The 18986-nt window shown below is 34.0% G+C and overlaps 1 protein-coding gene across 2 annotated transcripts in view; it reads left to right on the top strand.

The window, feature by feature from the left end:
* LOC110445332 overlaps nt 1–18986 on the top strand; it is a 33754-nt gene continuing 14768 nt past the window's right edge. Inside the window, exons 1-17 of one of the 2 annotated variants that reach the window (XM_021489886.1) lie at nt 1–88; nt 4467–4517; nt 4987–5130; nt 5583–5627; nt 6118–6261; nt 6717–6761; nt 7247–7390; nt 8217–8360; nt 8792–8836; nt 9315–9467; nt 9922–9966; nt 10395–10541; nt 10996–11040; nt 11469–11615; nt 12070–12114; nt 12543–12686; nt 17667–17704. In XM_021489886.1, coding sequence (XP_021345561.1) covers nt 4475–4517; nt 4987–5130; nt 5583–5627; nt 6118–6261; nt 6717–6761; nt 7247–7390; nt 8217–8360; nt 8792–8836; nt 9315–9467; nt 9922–9966; nt 10395–10541; nt 10996–11040; nt 11469–11615; nt 12070–12114; nt 12543–12686; nt 17667–17704 — 1518 coding nt within the window. In that variant the 5' untranslated portion in view covers nt 1–88; nt 4467–4474. The remainder of the gene's footprint in view (nt 89–4466; nt 4518–4986; nt 5131–5582; nt 5628–6117; nt 6262–6716; nt 6762–7246; nt 7391–8216; nt 8361–8791; nt 8837–9314; nt 9468–9921; nt 9967–10394; nt 10542–10995; nt 11041–11468; nt 11616–12069; nt 12115–12542; nt 12687–17666; nt 17705–18986) is intronic. The other variant, XM_021489888.1, reaches the window with a different exon arrangement.

The raw sequence follows: 18986 nt of genomic DNA, 5'->3' as shown, positions 1-18986 counted from the left end.
TACGACATGACACCTGGTAGAATGCAGTTTGATGGCTGCCTGTGATCTTCCTAAATCCATGACCAGTAAATGTGACATTAGTAAGAAGGTATGTGACTTAAACAGTGATATACAATAACACATAGTAAATATGTAGTCTTTGTTGGAAACGTTACTTTCCAACAATATAGATTTCTTAACAAATTGTTTAGCAGTTCTAACAAAGATAAAAACAACATATTCACATATAAAATAATGATTATGATAACAATAACACATAGGTTTCGTATTAAAATTGATAATAAGTAATATCTCTAACAGTCTATGCTATTTTTAGTTTAGAATTCCGTTAGACTTAGATTGTACTCATTTCCATGTTACGTATACACTAACCGAAAGTTAATTGCTTCCTACCACAATGTTGTGTTGTTGTGTATTATTAAGTTATCATAAACAATGTTAGGTACAACTGTTACATAACAGCTAACTTGTTTTTGGATTTTCCCCTTTGATCAATAATTTAATAATGTATATAAATCGATAAAAGTATACATCATAACAAGAGACCCAATGGGCCTGCATCGCTCACCTGGTATTAATCTCACACTTGTGTTCTTAAAGGCCAAGGACGACTTAGTTTAAAATCTGTACGGAGGCGGAGTCTAGCAGCTCTTATCAGTAAACTCCCTAGCAAACACAAACACGTGGGCATACATGTGCCAGGCCACTAGCTCATAACAGGTCTTTGAGATTGCATGCTAAAATAAAGTCTACATACATCCCAAAATCATATTATTTTAGTTCTACCAACACAGATTGATAACTCATCAATCAGACACAGTCTTCATCATTCTGTTCCATATGTTTGACCTGTAAGTATAGCTCAATGTACTATAGACTTTTTTCCCTTTTGCTGTTCTCCATGCATTGTGAATGTTTTTCGATTGAGAGATGTGTATTTACGGTCTACATTAAAAATAATAATAGAATATATATCCGTCTATCAGCACAAGGACAACATAATGGATACATTAGATATTGAATACATATATATGATTGATATTGAAATATTTTGTTGTTGTTATTAAAAGTCTGAAAATCATGTCAGATATAATTTTCAGACTTTTTAAATAAAAAATATTTCAATTAAATATGATCAGCTTCAAGCTTAGAAATACTGCCAATACTACTCAGAAACAGACTATACTCCTTTAACCATTATTCTTTTCTCCATGTTTTTTTAAAAGTGGGAGAATAAGCCAAGCGTCTATATAATTATTACCAAGAATTTTACTAATAAACAAGGAAAAAAAAGTTTTTTTTTTTTTAGATACGGACCCTAGAAGAATTAAAGGCCCTAGACCAGTATCAGTATGGTTCAGACAGCAGTGTCCAATCAGGAATATAGCCAGGGCTCACCTGATCTTTGTTTTACCTGAGCCTATTGTTCTGTGTGGTGACCACCCCCACCAAACAGGAGTGGGCTGTACCATTTGGAAAAAATACCTGGTAATATTTATATAGACGCTTGGCTTATTCTCCCACTTTTAAAAAAACATGGAGAAAAGAATAATGTTTAAAGGAGTATAGTCTGTTTCTGAGTAGTATTGGCAGTATTTCTAAGCTTGAAGCTGATCATATTTAATTGAAATATTTTTTATTTTAAAAGTCTGAAAATCATAGACATGATTTTCAGACTTTTAATAACAATGTTAAAATAAAAAATATTTCAATATCAATCATATATATGTATTCAATATCTAATGTATCCATTATGTTGTCCTTGCGCTGATAGACGGATATATATTCTATTATTATTTTTAATAATTACATTTTCAGAGTGCTTGTGTAACAACAAACAAAATTATTCCCAAATACATATAAAAGTTGTTCATTATGTATAATCTGTTTTTTTAATACCCAAATACTGTTTTTGTGGACTAAATTATATTTAAGTTTTAATAAATACCTGGGAACCAAGGTCTAATCTAAGATTAGGTGTTATGCTCCTGAAAATTAGGCCATGTTCCTGAAAACTAGGCCATGACCCGATAATTTAGACATGGTTTTAAAATGTAAATAATTCTCTAATAATTTAGACTACGTTACCATAATTTAGGCCACGGATGTACAACTTAGATGGGTTTTCATTAAGCTAGACCATGAGATGATTCGGAGACGAGCATCTGATCTCCCATACAAACGCGACATACCTAGCAACATTTTTTTTACATTTTTTGTGAAGACAAGTCAGCAACAAACTCCACAACCTGTTGCTGGGTATATAAAAATCCGTGAAATCTAGCACATCACGTTTGGAATGGTGCGCTAGCATTGTATACGGAGCTGTAATTTCGTTTATAATACCGGACCCTAAGACTGTCAAAAGATCCGGAGTACGGATCGGAACTTCAGAATATTTATTTTTATTTATTTGCTGAGCATTAAATGCTACTTAATTTTAACGTTAACCAAATATCAGTATTGGGACACGATAAAGAATTGAAGTTTTTGTTGATATGAATGATAACATGACATAATTTTGCCTTTTCCACATTAAAATATGAAAAGGCAAAATGGGGGTGGGGGACGGAGTTCTATCTCCAAGTGGACAAAATTGCGAAATTTTCATCGTGAACCCACTATTTTAAAGGGAATGGATTGCCATGAAAAATGCATAAATACAGCAAATACAAATATTTTTGTTTTCGATAGTACAACACATAATGTTTAAAAACATTCAACTTGGTGGTACCTTAAATTTTGTAAATATTATAGAAAACATATTTTTACTTAATTTTCATATTTTGTTGGAAACTTTAAGAAAAGTGGCTACCTTTCAGCTCAAATATCTCAAAAAGTAAGTCTATAATCCAATTGTGTCTTTTCATATATGGAATCTACGTAAATAATTCAAGAAAATAAGCATAATTAGAAAAATATGACATTGGTTTTTCCAAAAGTATGAACCCACCTTCAACAATTTTGCATTATAAAGTACATAGTATGCTTATAAATACTTATTGCAACATTGTTTATAAAACATAAAATTATTAACTACGTACATTTGAAAGGTAGGATAGATACATGTAACAATATTCACATACACCGTTTTCCAGGAGGAGTGATATTTTTTGTTTTATAAGAAATAAATTGCCATTCCATATTTACTCATGGTAGAACATAATAAAGCATAATAAGCATAATAACAGCACAACACACCTTAAGTATAATTACAATGTGCAACATTTTCAGTTCATATTGTTATTATATTCTTTAAATATATGGGAAACAACTGTAAGACAAATCAATGGCTATGTATCTTACATCAATAAAATATAACCAGGATGTTTAAAAAGTTTCACCTGTTAAAGGACACAGCAACAGGAAAGCAGTATGAACAAGGAATATCACAGACTGTATCAGTGTGTATGGCGATAGTAAGAAAGTACGTTAATCAATAAGGAACCTCTATATCATACAAAAATCTAGGGTCTTTGTTAAATACACAATTAGCTAAACGATACAGGCTTCAAGACAAATTGTTTTGCATTTCTTACCTAAACAAAAATACATTCATGTACAGAATAATACTATTAGTTACACACTAACAAACTGTATAACGAATTTATCCCGTCGAAGGCCCTTTGGATAAAAAAACTGCAAAATAATACAAAATTCAACATTTATTCCAACAATAACAATTTTAACATATAAAATTTAATACATAATTTGTTAACAACAACAAAAATTTAACAAAGATAATTCGGTATTTCACAAATATTAACATTTCATCGGCTGTCGTCTGCAAACACCGCTTGGTCGCCATCTTGTTACCAGTTGACTCTTATGGGCAAAGAACGATAACTCTTTTGTACTCACCTAATGTGAGATTCTACTGACCTAATATGAAAATATACTGGATATCATGTGACGTCGTTTTAACCAATAGGACTACAGGATTTTTGCCTGAGGCGGGATAATATGATATATAGGTCGTATATGTTATGCATTGCTATTGATAATAGGTAATATTCTATGATATATGTAGTTGTAGATTTCCCGCCTGATTCTGTATTTCTATGTTCAGTGTATATAATTCAATGTTACATATACACTAATCGAAAGGTATTTGCTACCTACATGTTGTTGTGTAGCTATGTGTTATATGTAATCATAAATTGGGTTCAGTATTACTGTAATAGCATCTCGCTTGATTTATGGTTTTTAATGCTTATCAACATATTAATATATGAACCGATAGAAGTACCTAGAACATGGAGTAGAATTTACTTTGTAAACTCTTGTTTATTACGTTGTCTTTCAACACGTTATCACATTCCTTAGGAAGTCGCAATGCAGTGTGATGAATTTATTTGTCATTTCCTGTCAGAAACTTGCAACTGGTGTGAAATTCCAAACAGTCTGTAAATATTGTTTGTTGAACTATGCTTTTTCAGTGGAGTTTTATTTTTTATCGATTCTAGCAGGAGAAATGGAATACCATGTATCTACTGGACGCTTAAGTTACCTCAGAGGTACGTTGTATCTGACATCATGGTTGATGTTTACAACACACAGATATGAATTTACATTGAACCTCAATGTTTTATTTCCCTGGCATCATGGAATAGAGACATTGTATTACTTGTATCTATGTAATTATTCGGGAATAAATGCAATTTTAACTAACAACAAACCCTGGATGATCTTGATAATTGAGATTACTTATTTCTATGACAAATAAAAGGTATGTTCAATATGTGTTGTTGATTAATTCTCATGAAAATCTTTGCATGATAAACTTAATCAAAAAGATATCCATTTATCCCAGGACAGCGCAGAAAGGAAAATTTGGCCGTCGTATCGAATAATTTTATTCGCTTGTTTTGAAGGTATCCTTTGCGCAATTTGCTCGGACAAATATAAACATTTCTAAGTTATTGATCACAATGAGAAATACGCACTTGTTTTAATATGTTTTGCATATACATCATATAATTCAAGATGACCTTTACCATCAAACTGATGAGAAGAAGAGGAAAATGACACCTAGACATTGGGAAACTGCGAAGCAAACGATAGAGAGGGATGCAAAAAAACAATGTGCAGGGTATCAAAGTGAAAGGAGACGTCTATTTCACCCCTGGGGTTTGTTCAGCTTCAAATTATAATGTTCCCCAAAGCTTCTTCTGATGTTGATAATGATGGAACTTCACATTATTATTAGTATTTATTGTCGCGTATCGCAAACATTTCCCGATTGAACGTCAATTATTTGTTTGGTAATATTTGGCTTTGACTTTTCCTTAATTTTGTAGATTGTAAACATAGGAAATGAAAGGAATTTAATACTAACACTCTCTATTATTAAAATCAACTCATTCGACAAAAGAGTAACTTTAGCCTGGCTTCTATTTAGTTGAGTAAAGAGATTGTTTGACTTAGCTTCTACTTGGTATATTTGTTATTTTAACTTTTTTCTGGTATGTAATTGTATAATGTCACTATAAACACCACGTTGACCTCCGTTTCTCGTTTTGTAAATTGTATTCTTTAGCTGTGCAATTGAAATTGAAGTTTTTCTGTAAATTTTTTTGTAGTGCGAGACACGGAGGACAATGTATCCTTAAGAAACTTTTATCAAGGTAAGTATTCTCAGTGGTTCATAATAAATGACATCGGGGATGATGTTCATAACACACGGATATAAATTTACATGGAACCTCAATGTGTTACCTCCCTGACATTGTGGAATAGAGACATTGTTTTATTAGTATCCATGTAGTTATTCGGGAATAAATGCAAATTTAAATAACAACGAACCCTTGATGATTTTAATTATTGAGATGACTTAATTCTATGACAAGGAAAACGTAGGTTCAATATGTGTTGTTGATTTATTCTCATGAACATTTTTGTCTGATGAATTTAATCATAAAGATATCCATGTATTTCAGGGCAGCGAAGAAAGGAAATCTTGGCCGTCGTATCGGATGATTTCATTCGTTTGTTTCGAAAGCATACTTTGTGCAATTTGCTCGGACAAATGTTAACCCTTCCAATTTTTTAAACTAATAACAATGAGAAATACGCACTTGTTTTAATATGTTTTGCATATACATCATATAATTCAAGATGACCTTTACCATCAAATTGATGAGAAGAAGAGGACAATGACACCTAGAAATTGGGAAACTGCGAAGCAAACGATAGAGAGGGATGCAAAAAAACAGCGTTCAGGGTATCAAAGTGAAAGGAGACATCAGTTTCATCCCTGGGGTTTGTTCAGCTTCAAGTTATAATGTTCCCCAAAGCTTCTTCTGATGGTGATAATGATGACACTTCACATTATTATAAGTATTTTTGTGCGTGTATCGCATACATTTTTCGATCATACGTCAAAAATTTGTTTGGTAATATTTGGCTTTGACTTTTCCTATATTTTGTAGATTGTAATGAAGGGAAATGAAACGAATTTTAAACTAACACTCCCTACTATTAAAAAACAACTCATTAGGCAAAAGAGTAACTTTAGCCTGGATTCTGATTAGTTGAGTAAAGAAATTGTTTGATTTTGCTTGTACTTGGCATATAGGTTAATGCAACTTTTATCTGGTATATAATTGTATGATGTCACTGCAAACACCACGGTGACCTCCGTTTCTCGTTTTGTAAATTTTATTTGTTTAGCTGTGCGATTCAAATTGAAGTTTTTCTGTTCACTTTTTTTGTAGTACGAAACACGGAGGACAATGTATCCGTAAGAAGCTTTTATCAAGGTAAGTATTCTCAGTGGTTCATTATAAAAGACATCGGGGATGATGTTCATAACACACGGATATAAATTTACATGGAACCTCAATGTGTTACTTCCCTGACATCATGGAATAGATACATTGTATTACTAGTATCCATGTAGTTATTCGGTAATTAATGCAGTTTTAAATTATAAAGAACCCTTGATGATTTAATTATTGAGATGACTTAGTTCTATGGTTAGGAAAACGTATGTTCAATATGTGTTGTTGATTTATTCTCATGAAACCTTTTGTCTGATGAATTTAATCATAAAGATATCCATTTATCCCAGGGCAGCAGAGAAATGGAACCTTTGCCGTTATACCGGATAATATTTTCGTTTGTTTCGAAAGTATGATATGTGAAATTTCCTTGGACAAATTATAACATTTCTAAGTTATTATTCACAAATAGAACTACGCAATTATTTTTATATTTCATTGACATGTACATCATATAATTCAAGATAACGTTTTCCGTCAAACTGATGAGGAGGAGAGGAAAAGTACACCAAGACATTGGAAAACTGCGATGCAAAATATACAGATGGATGCAACAAAACACCTTTTAAGGGAACAAAGTGAAAGGGGACATCCGTTTTACAGCTTGGGTTTGTTCAGCTTCAAGTTATAACGTTCCCCAAAGTTTCCCGATCGAACGTCATAAAATTGATTGGACATATTTGGCTTTGACTTTTCCTGATTTTAGTAGATTGTAATGGAAGGAAATGAGAATGATTTTAAACTGACTCCATCAGCTATTAAGATCAACTCATTCAGCAAAATAGAAAATGTACCCTGGCTTCCGATTGTTCGAGATGGAGATATTGTTTGTATTTGCTTATACTTAGTACATAGGTGTATTTAGCTTATTAAGTTTATGTCACAGCAAACAATACTGTGACTTCTATTTCTCGTTTTGTTAATTTTGTTTGTTTAACTGTTCGATTCAAATAGAGTTTTTCCTTTAATCTTCTGTAGCAGGAGACAAGGTTTACAACGAACGTAAATACATTTACATGGAATTCCAATGTTTCACGTCCCTGACATCATGGAATAGAGACATTGTATTATTATAATCTATGTAGTTTTTCGGAAGTTAATGAAGTTTTAAGTAACAACGGACCCGCGATGATTTTAATTATTGAGATTACTCTTATTATGACAAGGAAAATAATTATATTCAATATGTGTTGTTGATTAATTCCCATGAACGATTTTGTCTGATCAACTTATTCATAAAGGTATCCATTTATCCCTGGGCAGTGATGAAAAGAAAATCGGGTCGTTTTATCGGATAGTGTGTTTTCGTTTGTTTCGAAAGTATACTTTGTGTAATTTCCTCGGACAAATTACAACATATCTAAGTTATCAATCACAAACAGAAATACGCGAATGTTTTAATATTTGTTTGACATGTACATCATATAATTCAAGATGACGTTTACCATCAAACTGATGAGGAGAAGAGGAAAATAACACATGGACATTGGATATCTGGGGAGCACAGTTTAGAGAGGGATGCAACAAAACAACTTTCAGATGATCGAAGTGCAAGGGGAATTCAGTTTTACCACTTGGGTTTGTTCAGCTTTAAGTTATAACGTTCCCTAAAGTGATGACACTTCTCATGAGTATTAGTATTAACGGGCTTGTATGCCATACATTTCCCGATCGAACGTCAAATATTTGTTTGGAAATATTTGGCTTTGACTTTTCCTTTATTTTGTAGACTCTAATGGAAGGAGAAAAAAGGGATTTTAAACTAACGCTCCCTACTATTAAAAATCAACTCATTCGGCAAAAGAGTAACGTTAGCCTGGCTTCTGATTAGTTGAGTAAATAGTTTGATTTTGCTTGTACTTGGTATATAGTTTAATTCAACTTTTATCTGGTATATAATTGTATAATGTCACTGCAAACATCACGGTGACCTCCGTCTCTCGTTTTGTAAATTTTATTTGTTAAGCTGTGCGATTCAAATTGAAGTTTTTCTGTTCACTTTTTTGTAGGACGAGACATGGAGGACAATGTATCCATTGAAAGCTTTTATCAAGGTAACTATCCTCGGTGGCTCATTATAAATGACATCGTGGATGATGTTCATATCACACGGATACAAATTTACATGGGACCTCAATGTTTTACTTCCCTGACATCATGGAATATAGACATTGTATTACTAGTATCCATGTACTTATTAGGGAATAAATGCAATTTTAAATAACAACGAACCCTAGATGATTTTGATTATTGAGATTACTTAATTCAATGACAAGGAAAACGTATGTTCAATATGTGTTGTTGATTGATTCTCATGAAACCTTTTGTCTTATACATTTAATCATAAAGTGTCAATGTATCCAAGGGCAGCAGAAAAACGGAAACTTGGCCGTCGTATCGGATAATATCATTCGTCTGTTTTGAAAGTATCCTTTGTGCAATTTGCTCGGACAAATATAAACATTTCTAAGTTATTAATCACAATGAGAAATACGCACTTGTTTTAATATGTTTTGCATATACATCATATAGTTCAAGATGACCTTTACCATCAAACTGATGAGAAGAAGAGGACGAAAATGACACCTAGACATTGGGAAACTGCGAAGCAAACGATAGAGAGGGATGCAAAAAAACAACGTTCAGGGAATCAAAGTGAAAGGAGACAACAGTTTCACCACTTGGGTTTGTTCAGCTTCAAATTATAATGTTCCCCAAAGCTTCTTCTGATGTTGATAATGATGGAACTCCACATTATTATTAGTATTTATTGTCGTGTATCGCAAACATTTCCCGATTGAACGTCAAACATTTGTTTGTGAATATTTGGCTTTGACTTTTCCTTTATTTTGTAGACTGTAATGGAAGGAAATGAAAGGGATTTTAAACGAACACTCGCTACTGTTAAAAATCAACTCATTCGACAATAGAGTAACTTTAGCCTGGCTTCTGATTAGTTGAGTAAATAAATTGTTTGACTTTGCTTGTACTTGGTGTATATGTTAATTCAACTTTTATCTGGTATATAATTGTATAATGTAACTGCAAACACCACGGTGACCTCCGTCTCTCGTTTTGTAAATATTATTTGTTTAGCTGTGCGATTCAAATTGAAGTTTTTCTATTCACTTTTTTGTAGGACGAGACACGGAGGACAATGTATCCATTGGAAGCTTTTATCAAGGTAACTATCCTCAGTGGTTCATTATAAATGACATGGTGGATGATGTTCATATCACAAGGATATAAATTTACATGGAACCTCAATGTTTAACATCCCTAATATCATGGAATAGAAACATTGTATTACTAGTATCCATGTAGTTATTCGGGAATAACTGCAATTTTAAATAACAACGAACCCTTGATGATTTTAATTATTGAGATGACTTAATTCTATGACAAGGAAAACGTATATTCAATATGTGTTGTTGATTGATTCTCATTAAACCTTTTGTCTGACACATTTAATCATAAAGTATCATTCGTTTGTTTTGAAAGTATCCTTTGTGCAATTTGCTCCGTCAAATTTAAACATTTCTAAGTTATTAATCACAATGAGAAATACGCACTTGTTTTAATATGTTTTGCATATACATCATATAATTCAAGATGACCTTTACCATCAAACTGATGAGAAGAAGAGGACGAAAATGACACCTAGACATTGGGAAACTGCGAAGCAAACGATAGAGAGGGATGCAAAAAAACAACGTTCAGGGAATCAAAGTGAAAGGAGACAACAGTTTCACCACTTGGGTTTGTTCAGCTTCAAATTTTAATGTTTCCCAAAGCTTCTTCTGATGTTGATAATGATGGAACTCCACATTATTATTAGTATTTATTGTCGTGTATCGCAAACATTTCCCGATTGAACGTCAAACATTTGTTTGTGAATATTTGGCTTTGACTTTTCCTTTATTTTGTAGACTGTAATGGAAGGAAATGAAAGGGATTTTAAACGAACACTCGCTACTGTTAAAAATCAACTCATTCGACAATAGAGTAACTTTAGCCTGGCTTCTGATTAGTTGAGTAAATAAATTGTTTGACTTTGCTTGTACTTGGTGTATATGTTAATTCAACTTTTATCTGGTATATAATTGTATAATGTAACTGCAAACACCACGGTGACCTCCGTCTCTCGTTTTGTAAATATTATTTGTTTAGCTGTGCGATTCAAATTGAAGTTTTTCTATTCACTTTTTTGTAGGACGAGACACGGAGGACAATGTATCCATTGGAAGCTTTTATCAAGGTAACTATCCTCAGTGGTTCATTATAAATGACATGGTGGATGATGTTCATATCACAAGGATATAAATTTACATGGAACCTCAATGTTTAACATCCCTAATATCATGGAATAGAAACATTGTATTACTAGTATCCATGTAGTTATTCGGGAATAACTGCAATTTTAAATAACAACGAACCCTTGATGATTTTAATTATTGAGATGACTTAATTCTATGACAAGGAAAACGTATATTCAATATGTGTTGTTGATTGATTCTCATTAAACCTTTTGTCTGACACATTTAATCATAAAGTATCATTCGTTTGTTTTGAAAGTATCCTTTGTGCAATTTGCTCCGTCAAATTTAAACATTTCTAAGTTATTAATCACAATGAGAAATACGCACTTGTTTTAATATGTTTTGCATATACATCATATAATTCAAGATGACCTTTACCATCAAACTGATGAGAAGAAGAGGACGAAAATGACACCTAGACATTGGGAAACTGCGAAGCAAACGATAGAGAGGGATGCAAAAAAACAACGTTCAGGGAATCAAAGTGAAAGGAGACAACAGTTTCACCACTTGGGTTTGTTCAGCTTCAAATTTTAATGTTTCCCAAAGCTTCTTCTGATGTTGATAATGATGGAACTCCACATTATTATTAGTATTTATTGTCGTGTATCGCAAACATTTCCCGATTGAACGTCAAACATTTGTTTGTGAATATTTGGCTTTGACTTTTCCTTTATTTTGTAGACTGTAATGGAAGGAAATGAAAGGGATTTTAAACGAACACTCGCTACTGTTAAAAATCAACTCATTCGACAATAGAGTAACTTTAGCCTGGCTTCTGATTAGTTGAGTAAATAAATTGTTTGACTTTGCTTGTACTTGGTGTATATGTTAATTCAACTTTTATCTGGTATATAATTGTATAATGTAACTGCAAACACCACGGTGACCTCCGTCTCTCGTTTTGTAAATATTATTTGTTTAGCTGTGCGATTCAAATTGAAGTTTTTCTATTCACTTTTTTGTAGGACGAGACACGGAGGACAATGTATCCATTGGAAGCTTTTATCAAGGTAACTATCCTCAGTGGTTCATTATAAATGACATGGTGGATGATGTTCATATCACAAGGATATAAATTTACATGGAACCTCAATGTTTAACATCCCTAATATCATGGAATAGAAACATTGTATTACTAGTATCCATGTAGTTATTCGGGAATAACTGCAATTTTAAATAACAACGAACCCTTGATGATTTTAATTATTGAGATGACTTAATTCTATGACAAGGAAAACGTATGTTCAATATGTGTTGTTGGTTGATTCTCATTAAACCTTTTGTCTGACACATTTAATCATAAAGTATCATTCGTTTGTTTTGAAAGTATCCTTTGTGCAATTTGCTCCGTCAAATTTAAACATTTCTAAGTTATTAATCACAATGAGAAATACGCACTTGTTTTAATATGTTTTGCATATACATCATATAATTCAAGATGACCTTTACCATCAAACTGATGAGAAGAAGAGGACAATGACACCTAGACATTGGGAAATTGCGAAGCAAACGATAGAGAGGGATGCTAAAAAACAACGTTCAGGGAATCAAAGTGAAAGGAGACATCAGTTTCACCGCTTGGGTTTGTTCAGCTTCAAGTTATAATTTTCCCTAAAGCTTCTTCTGATGGTGTTAATGATGGAACTTCACATTATTATAAGTATGTATGGGCGTGTATCGCATACATTTTCCGATCGAACGTCAACAATTTGTTTGGTAATATTTGGCTTTGACTTTTCCTTTATTTTGTAGATTGTAATGGAAGTAAGTGAAAGTGATTTTAAACTGGTACTCTCTGCCAAACAAATAATAGCGATATCAAAACAGCATTCAATGGACAAAAGTGACAGGGGACATCAGCTTTACAGCGCAAGTTTATACAGCTTCAAGTTATAGAGTTCCCCGGCGTTTCTTCCTCTTCTTCTTTTTCTTCTTCTTCTACTTCTTCTTCTTTTGATGATAAACATGATGATGATGATGATGATGGAGGTGATGATGATGATGATGATGGGTTTTGTTGTATTTGGTAGATAATATAGATAATAAAGGAAGTAAATGAAAGTGATATAAAATGACACTGCGAAAACAATCAACTCAATCGGTAAACTAGAAGCTGTATTCCATTTCCAACCAACGTTTGTATGTAGATATTTTGTAAATAGCTTTGGATAAGCACAGTATAATTTTCGTGTTTTCCTCAGAAAATTTATATTTACACACACGATCTGTGATATTAATAATAATACAAACTGTTTGTTAATTTTTCATCTTTGAGGATATTTGTCAAAGAAAACGTATGTTAACTCGACTTCATTGAAAGACATGGCGACCTTTGGTTGAATTCTGATTGGTCATTATTCAGATATTGTTTTATATTGCTTATATTTGGTGTGTTTCCTTCCTTTCCCGATTTGACATGGTGATTCATAATTTATCTTCAAATGGCAGTAAATGTAGATTTTGCTTCAATTTGAGCGATAATTTATTGTAAAATTTTAACAAATTATGTTTTTTCAGTATCTAATATGTGTAAATCAAATGTGTACAATGGTTTCAACTTCACAAAAATCCTGCAAGGTAATTTTAGTTACCAATTTTCACTTTGTTCCCATAAATAATATCTACTAACAAAAAAACAGGTTTACTAAAATATCTGTCTGTAAAGGTTTTAGCTCACCTGGCCCGAAGGGCCAAGTGAGCTTATCCTATGCCGCAGCGTCCGTCGTCCGTCGTCCGTCAACTTTTTCCTTCAAAACGCTACTAGTCCTGAACGGCTCAGAGGATTTTGACCAAATTTGATCTGGAGCATCATTGTTCAAAGGGTTCTCAGTTTTGTATAAACGGAGGGTATGGTCCACCTGGAGGCAGAGGGGCGGGGCCAAATAGGGGGAAAATAGGTAAATCTTTGAAAATCTTCTTCTTCTCAAACAATAGAAGGATTTTGACCAAATTTGTCCTAGAGCATCTTTGGACAACGGATACTCAGGTTTCTATAAACGGAGGGTGTGGCCCCTTTGGGGGCGGAGAGGCGGGGCCCAATAAGGGAAATAGAGGATTTTTTTTTCTCCTGCTATACAAATGAAGGGATTTAAACCAAATGCAGTCTGAAGCATGATAAGGGACAAAAGAATCAATTTTGTATAAACTGAGGTGTGTGGGCCCCCTTCTAGGGGCAGATGGGTGGGGTCAATTAGGGGAAATAGAGGAAAACATCCAAGATCCTTCTCCCTTTGTACCGATGAAGGGATTTTGACCAAATTTGGTATGGAGCATCATTAGCCAAAGGGTTCTCCGTATTGTATAAACGGAGGGTATGGCCCCCCTAGGGGCAGAAGGACGGGACAAATAGGGGGAAAATAGGTAAATCTTTAAAAATCTTCTCCTTCTCAACCAATTGAAGGATTTTGACCAAATTTGTTCTAGAGCATCTTTGGACAAAGGAGACTCAAGTTTGTATAAACGGGAAGGTGTGGCCCCTCTGGGGGCGGAGGGGCGGGGCCCAATAGTGGAAATAGAGGATTTTTTCTCCTATTATACAAGTGAAAGGGATTTACACCAAATGCAGTCTGAAGCATGATTAGGGACAAAAGAAACAATTTTGTATAAACTAAGGTGTGTGGGCCCCCTTCTTTGGGGCAGATGAGTGGGGCCCATTAGGGGAAATAGAGGAAACATTAAAGATCCTTCTCCTTCTGTACCGTTGAAGGGATTTTAACCTAACCAAACTTGTTCTAGAGAATCTTTGGGCAAAGGAATTGAATATTTATAAATGGAAGATGTGCATGGAAACTCATTTTCTTGGTGTCTTTCCCACCAAAACAGATTTATATGTAGTTCTTCTTGCAACTTCGTTTTTTGTACTCCTTTGATAAACCTGAATGTTACTCAGCAGGTTTTAGATTGAAAAATAAAATACCAGGTGAACTATTAAGGCCCCTGGGCCTCTTGTTTTAAGTTTAAAATTACCTAAACAGGTTATCCATCGAAAATCCGTATTAAAACATCCTTTCATTCTTCAAACCAATAAAGGGCCAGTCACACCTTGGCGATTTGGGTCGCCGGAGCTATATCGGAGCACAAATTTGGCGATTTCCGTGGATCGGTACTAGTACGGCAGCGAAACGGTATCAAATCGCTAAGAACGGTAGTACTTCGTCAGAACATCGGCGAAAAATTTAGCAACGGCAGGCGACGGTAGAAATTTGTGAACTTGCGTTGTTGCGCTGCTGGAGGGTTCAGGAGCTACACCCATCCTTTATATTTCTGATTTGTTACAATGGACACGTCTGACAGTGTAAATAAAACTGTCATTGTCACGATCAAATGTGAATAATATGATAGTTTAAAAAAATTGTTTCGTTGAAAAAATTGCTTTAGATGTCGGCTGATATCGGGATACGAAAAATTAAATGGAAATACGAAATAGAAAAGAATTCTGCAGGGATCGCTCTAGTTGATGATGTTCAATTCAATAGGTTTCACAACACTGATCTTGATTTTGTTTTAAAACACAATTTTCATAAACAGGAACTTCATTAGTTTGGATTTATTGGCTGTCTCGATTGCCATGTATATGCTAAAACTGGAAGGTTTATCTTGAAAATAGTGTACCACAAGTAAACTCATTACGAGTCTTGGATCCACCCATGAAGATACATTTTTGTTAAAAAAGCTGCTATACAAATTACTTCAAAAATAATAACACTTTATTATTCATCAATTTCATCCAAAAACTAATATCGTATATGATGCACATACATTTTTAAATAACATCGTCAGTTTTCGGTCCAGGTTACTACATGTAGCCTAAGGTAAAATACAGTTAACCGCTGTTGAAATTTACTTTTTGTTCTTTTAACACTTGAGACAAAAGGAAACGCGCCGGTATACCAAACTACTTGTGTTAGTTGGAGGATCGGTTATAAATGCCCTTTGGCCATGACATTAACAGGTAATACCTCGGAGGTAATTAGTTCACCTGTTAATTAACAGATAGGTATCATAAATGCCCTTTGGCTATTTCCATTAATTGGTAAGAACTACAGGTATTTAACATACCTTTTAATTCACATGCATGCTATTTAGAAGTGTAAACTGTATATTACAATCCCTTAGCTTGAAGTTACATTGAATGTAGTTGATGCAGGCACGGAATTAGATCTTTCGGAGAAGAACATTATTGATGTCTTTATTTGCCGATCTATGATTTTACCTTTACAACATATATTGGTTGCTGTCATTACTTACACGGTTATGCAGACAATATATAAATATGACACGTAAAGGGCGTGTCAGAATGGGTACGCGTAATGAACAGGATATCGGATAAGTTGTGCCACTGTGACGTCACACACCACGTGACATCGTTCCGAGTTTAAAATATGCATATTCACTAGGCTGATATAGATTTGGCGTCACCTGGCCTGTCTATCATCTGAGTACCGAGAGAGACGGTAAGATCCTTCTAGGAAATAGAGGAAAAAGAAACATTCAAATTTCTCAGAATGCTTTCTAATTTCTGTAGTTAGTTATGGTTGATATATCGAAGCTTATCTTGTGATCCATCTGGTCGAAAACCAGTTGGCATTTTTATTAAATAGTATATTATATATTGTTGTTAAACACATACAAAAGATATCATGATGACAAAGATAGACAGAGAGAAAGAAGAAGGAAAAAATCAAAGGACTAATCACAAAGACCAGGAGATCATTCCCTTTTCTTACCACATCAAGAAGGTTAAATAGATGAAGTAAAATGACAAATCAGTTCAATTATATACATATGAAAAAAACTGAGGGAAGAAAAAATGAATTTAACTAAAGATCAGGGACCCCCGTCGTAAGATCTTTATTTGTGCTATGCAAGATTTACTTTTCTTTTTTATTTCCTTATCTTTTGGATTGTGCCATGTACATCTTGAGGTATTTTTTAATGAGCATTTTATATTACTGTTGGACGTCATTCTTAACACTCGAAGAAAGGTTGTCATTTGACCTTTTTATTAGCATAATTACTAATTTAGACATATGTAAAAGGGAAACTTTACCAGTCAAAGCCAATATACCTGCCTAGTAGCCATCTCGATTGTCCAATTAGTCTAAATATTCAAAATAACCACCTATCATTTATCGTTGTTTTCCGATCAACACAAAAACGCACAACTACCTATAGGTACATGATAAGTTTGCGAGATACCCCTTCTGTAATTTCTACGAAATAGCGCTAACAATGACTGTTTAAAAACGGTCGATGATGATGTTGATGCTTATAATGATGATGATCAAGTATATGCTTTTGTCATTTCTTAGATATTGTGTAAACATCTGTGAAAATAAAACAATTGCAGAATCTAAAAACAAAAAACGTTGACGAACAGAAGGAAACCCCCGGACACAGGGCAATCTGACGTTTGATGATGGTAGGCTGAAAAAGAAGCTTTACAGATCAAATGAAGGTTTATGTAAAATCATCTACAGATTTTATATGCTCTGTAAGTTAAACAAAAACTATTATTATTATTAGTTTTATTCTCTTATTGTTTCAAATATTTTGTTTAAAGGAACGACTGAATCATCCAGCAAGAGCACATTTCCAGATGTAAGTTAAATATGATATTTTTAATGGCGATTAAAAGTTAGTTTAGTTAATGTCACAATTGTGTTAAAACGTTAGGCATACTTGAAATAAACATATATCACAACTTCTAAATGCAAATGGACAAGATCTGAATTTAAAAAGAAAATAAACAAATGGACCGAAACATACTTAAGTTTTAAACTTGGATTCCTCAATAAAATAATTTGGATTTCAAGCAAGGATAATATTTTAGTACGTGTTGGACATCAGTATCATGAAAGCAATAGTTGCTTGATGTGTAAGTTCAAACAGTATTAGACATGGAACATTTACGACAGGAACGTACATATATATTTATATTTACATTTGCGCTCCAACCCACTATATGATTTGAGGATGAAAGCAAAAAATCTCGTGACGTAACACGTGGTTTACTTCATAGATTAACCTTGTTTAATGACAGTCTTTTCACTTCGCTTCGAATAACATGGAGAATGCCCCTGCGTCAAACGCTCAAATGACGACGGTGAAATATTGGCGCAAAGTTTATTTAAATTTGAGGTTTTTGAAGTAAAACCAATTTTCATGATGTAATACTTACCATAACTTTAGTATGCATATACAATACCTACACCCATCTTTGTAGCCCAAAAACAAAAGATTCAAATATCCCTACCTCCCTACCGTGACGTAACCTCTATCTCGATGACAGAGCCACGGAGTGATCTCCCTTCCTCAAACCCCCTTTTATGGAGCCTAAAGGCAGCCAGGATGAGGAGGCAAGGGGAGGAATACAGGGTGGGACTCCATAAAGTTATGGTAAGTATTACATCATGAAAATTGGTTTTACTTCAAAAACCTCAATTTCATTTCAGTAATAATTACCATAACTTTAGTATGCGAATTCGTCTTACCGTAGTGGAGGCTTCGAATCCAGGCAGACCAGGCTGACGGAACAAACTCGAGACATGCTCAAGGTAGGGAAAAGGTTCAAGGAACCCCCCTAATAAAGCCCCGAAAGTAATTAAAAAATGGAAAACCTCCCCGTGAAACGAGCAGGTGTACCACCGTGGTGCCTGATAGCATACTATTTAAAATCACTGAATTACTGTGGAGGAACAGCCACAGACTGTGCAACCACCACCGGTCCAAGGGAATACAATCCATCAGAATGAGAGGCCAAGGACCGGAGATAAAAATCCGTGAAGGTAGTCTGTCCGCGCCAGAAAGCTGCGGACATGACCTCCTGAAAGGGGGACCCATTGAGGAGGGCCCATGACGCAGCAAGGGCCCTGATCTCATG

Source organism: Mizuhopecten yessoensis, unplaced genomic scaffold (genome assembly GCF_002113885.1).
Source record: "Mizuhopecten yessoensis strain PY_sf001 unplaced genomic scaffold, ASM211388v2 scaffold2213, whole genome shotgun sequence".
Classification (NCBI taxonomy): domain Eukaryota; kingdom Metazoa; phylum Mollusca; class Bivalvia; order Pectinida; family Pectinidae; genus Mizuhopecten; species Mizuhopecten yessoensis.
Note: the sequence above shows the minus strand (reverse complement) of the source record. Positions and strands in the feature narration are given on the sequence as shown.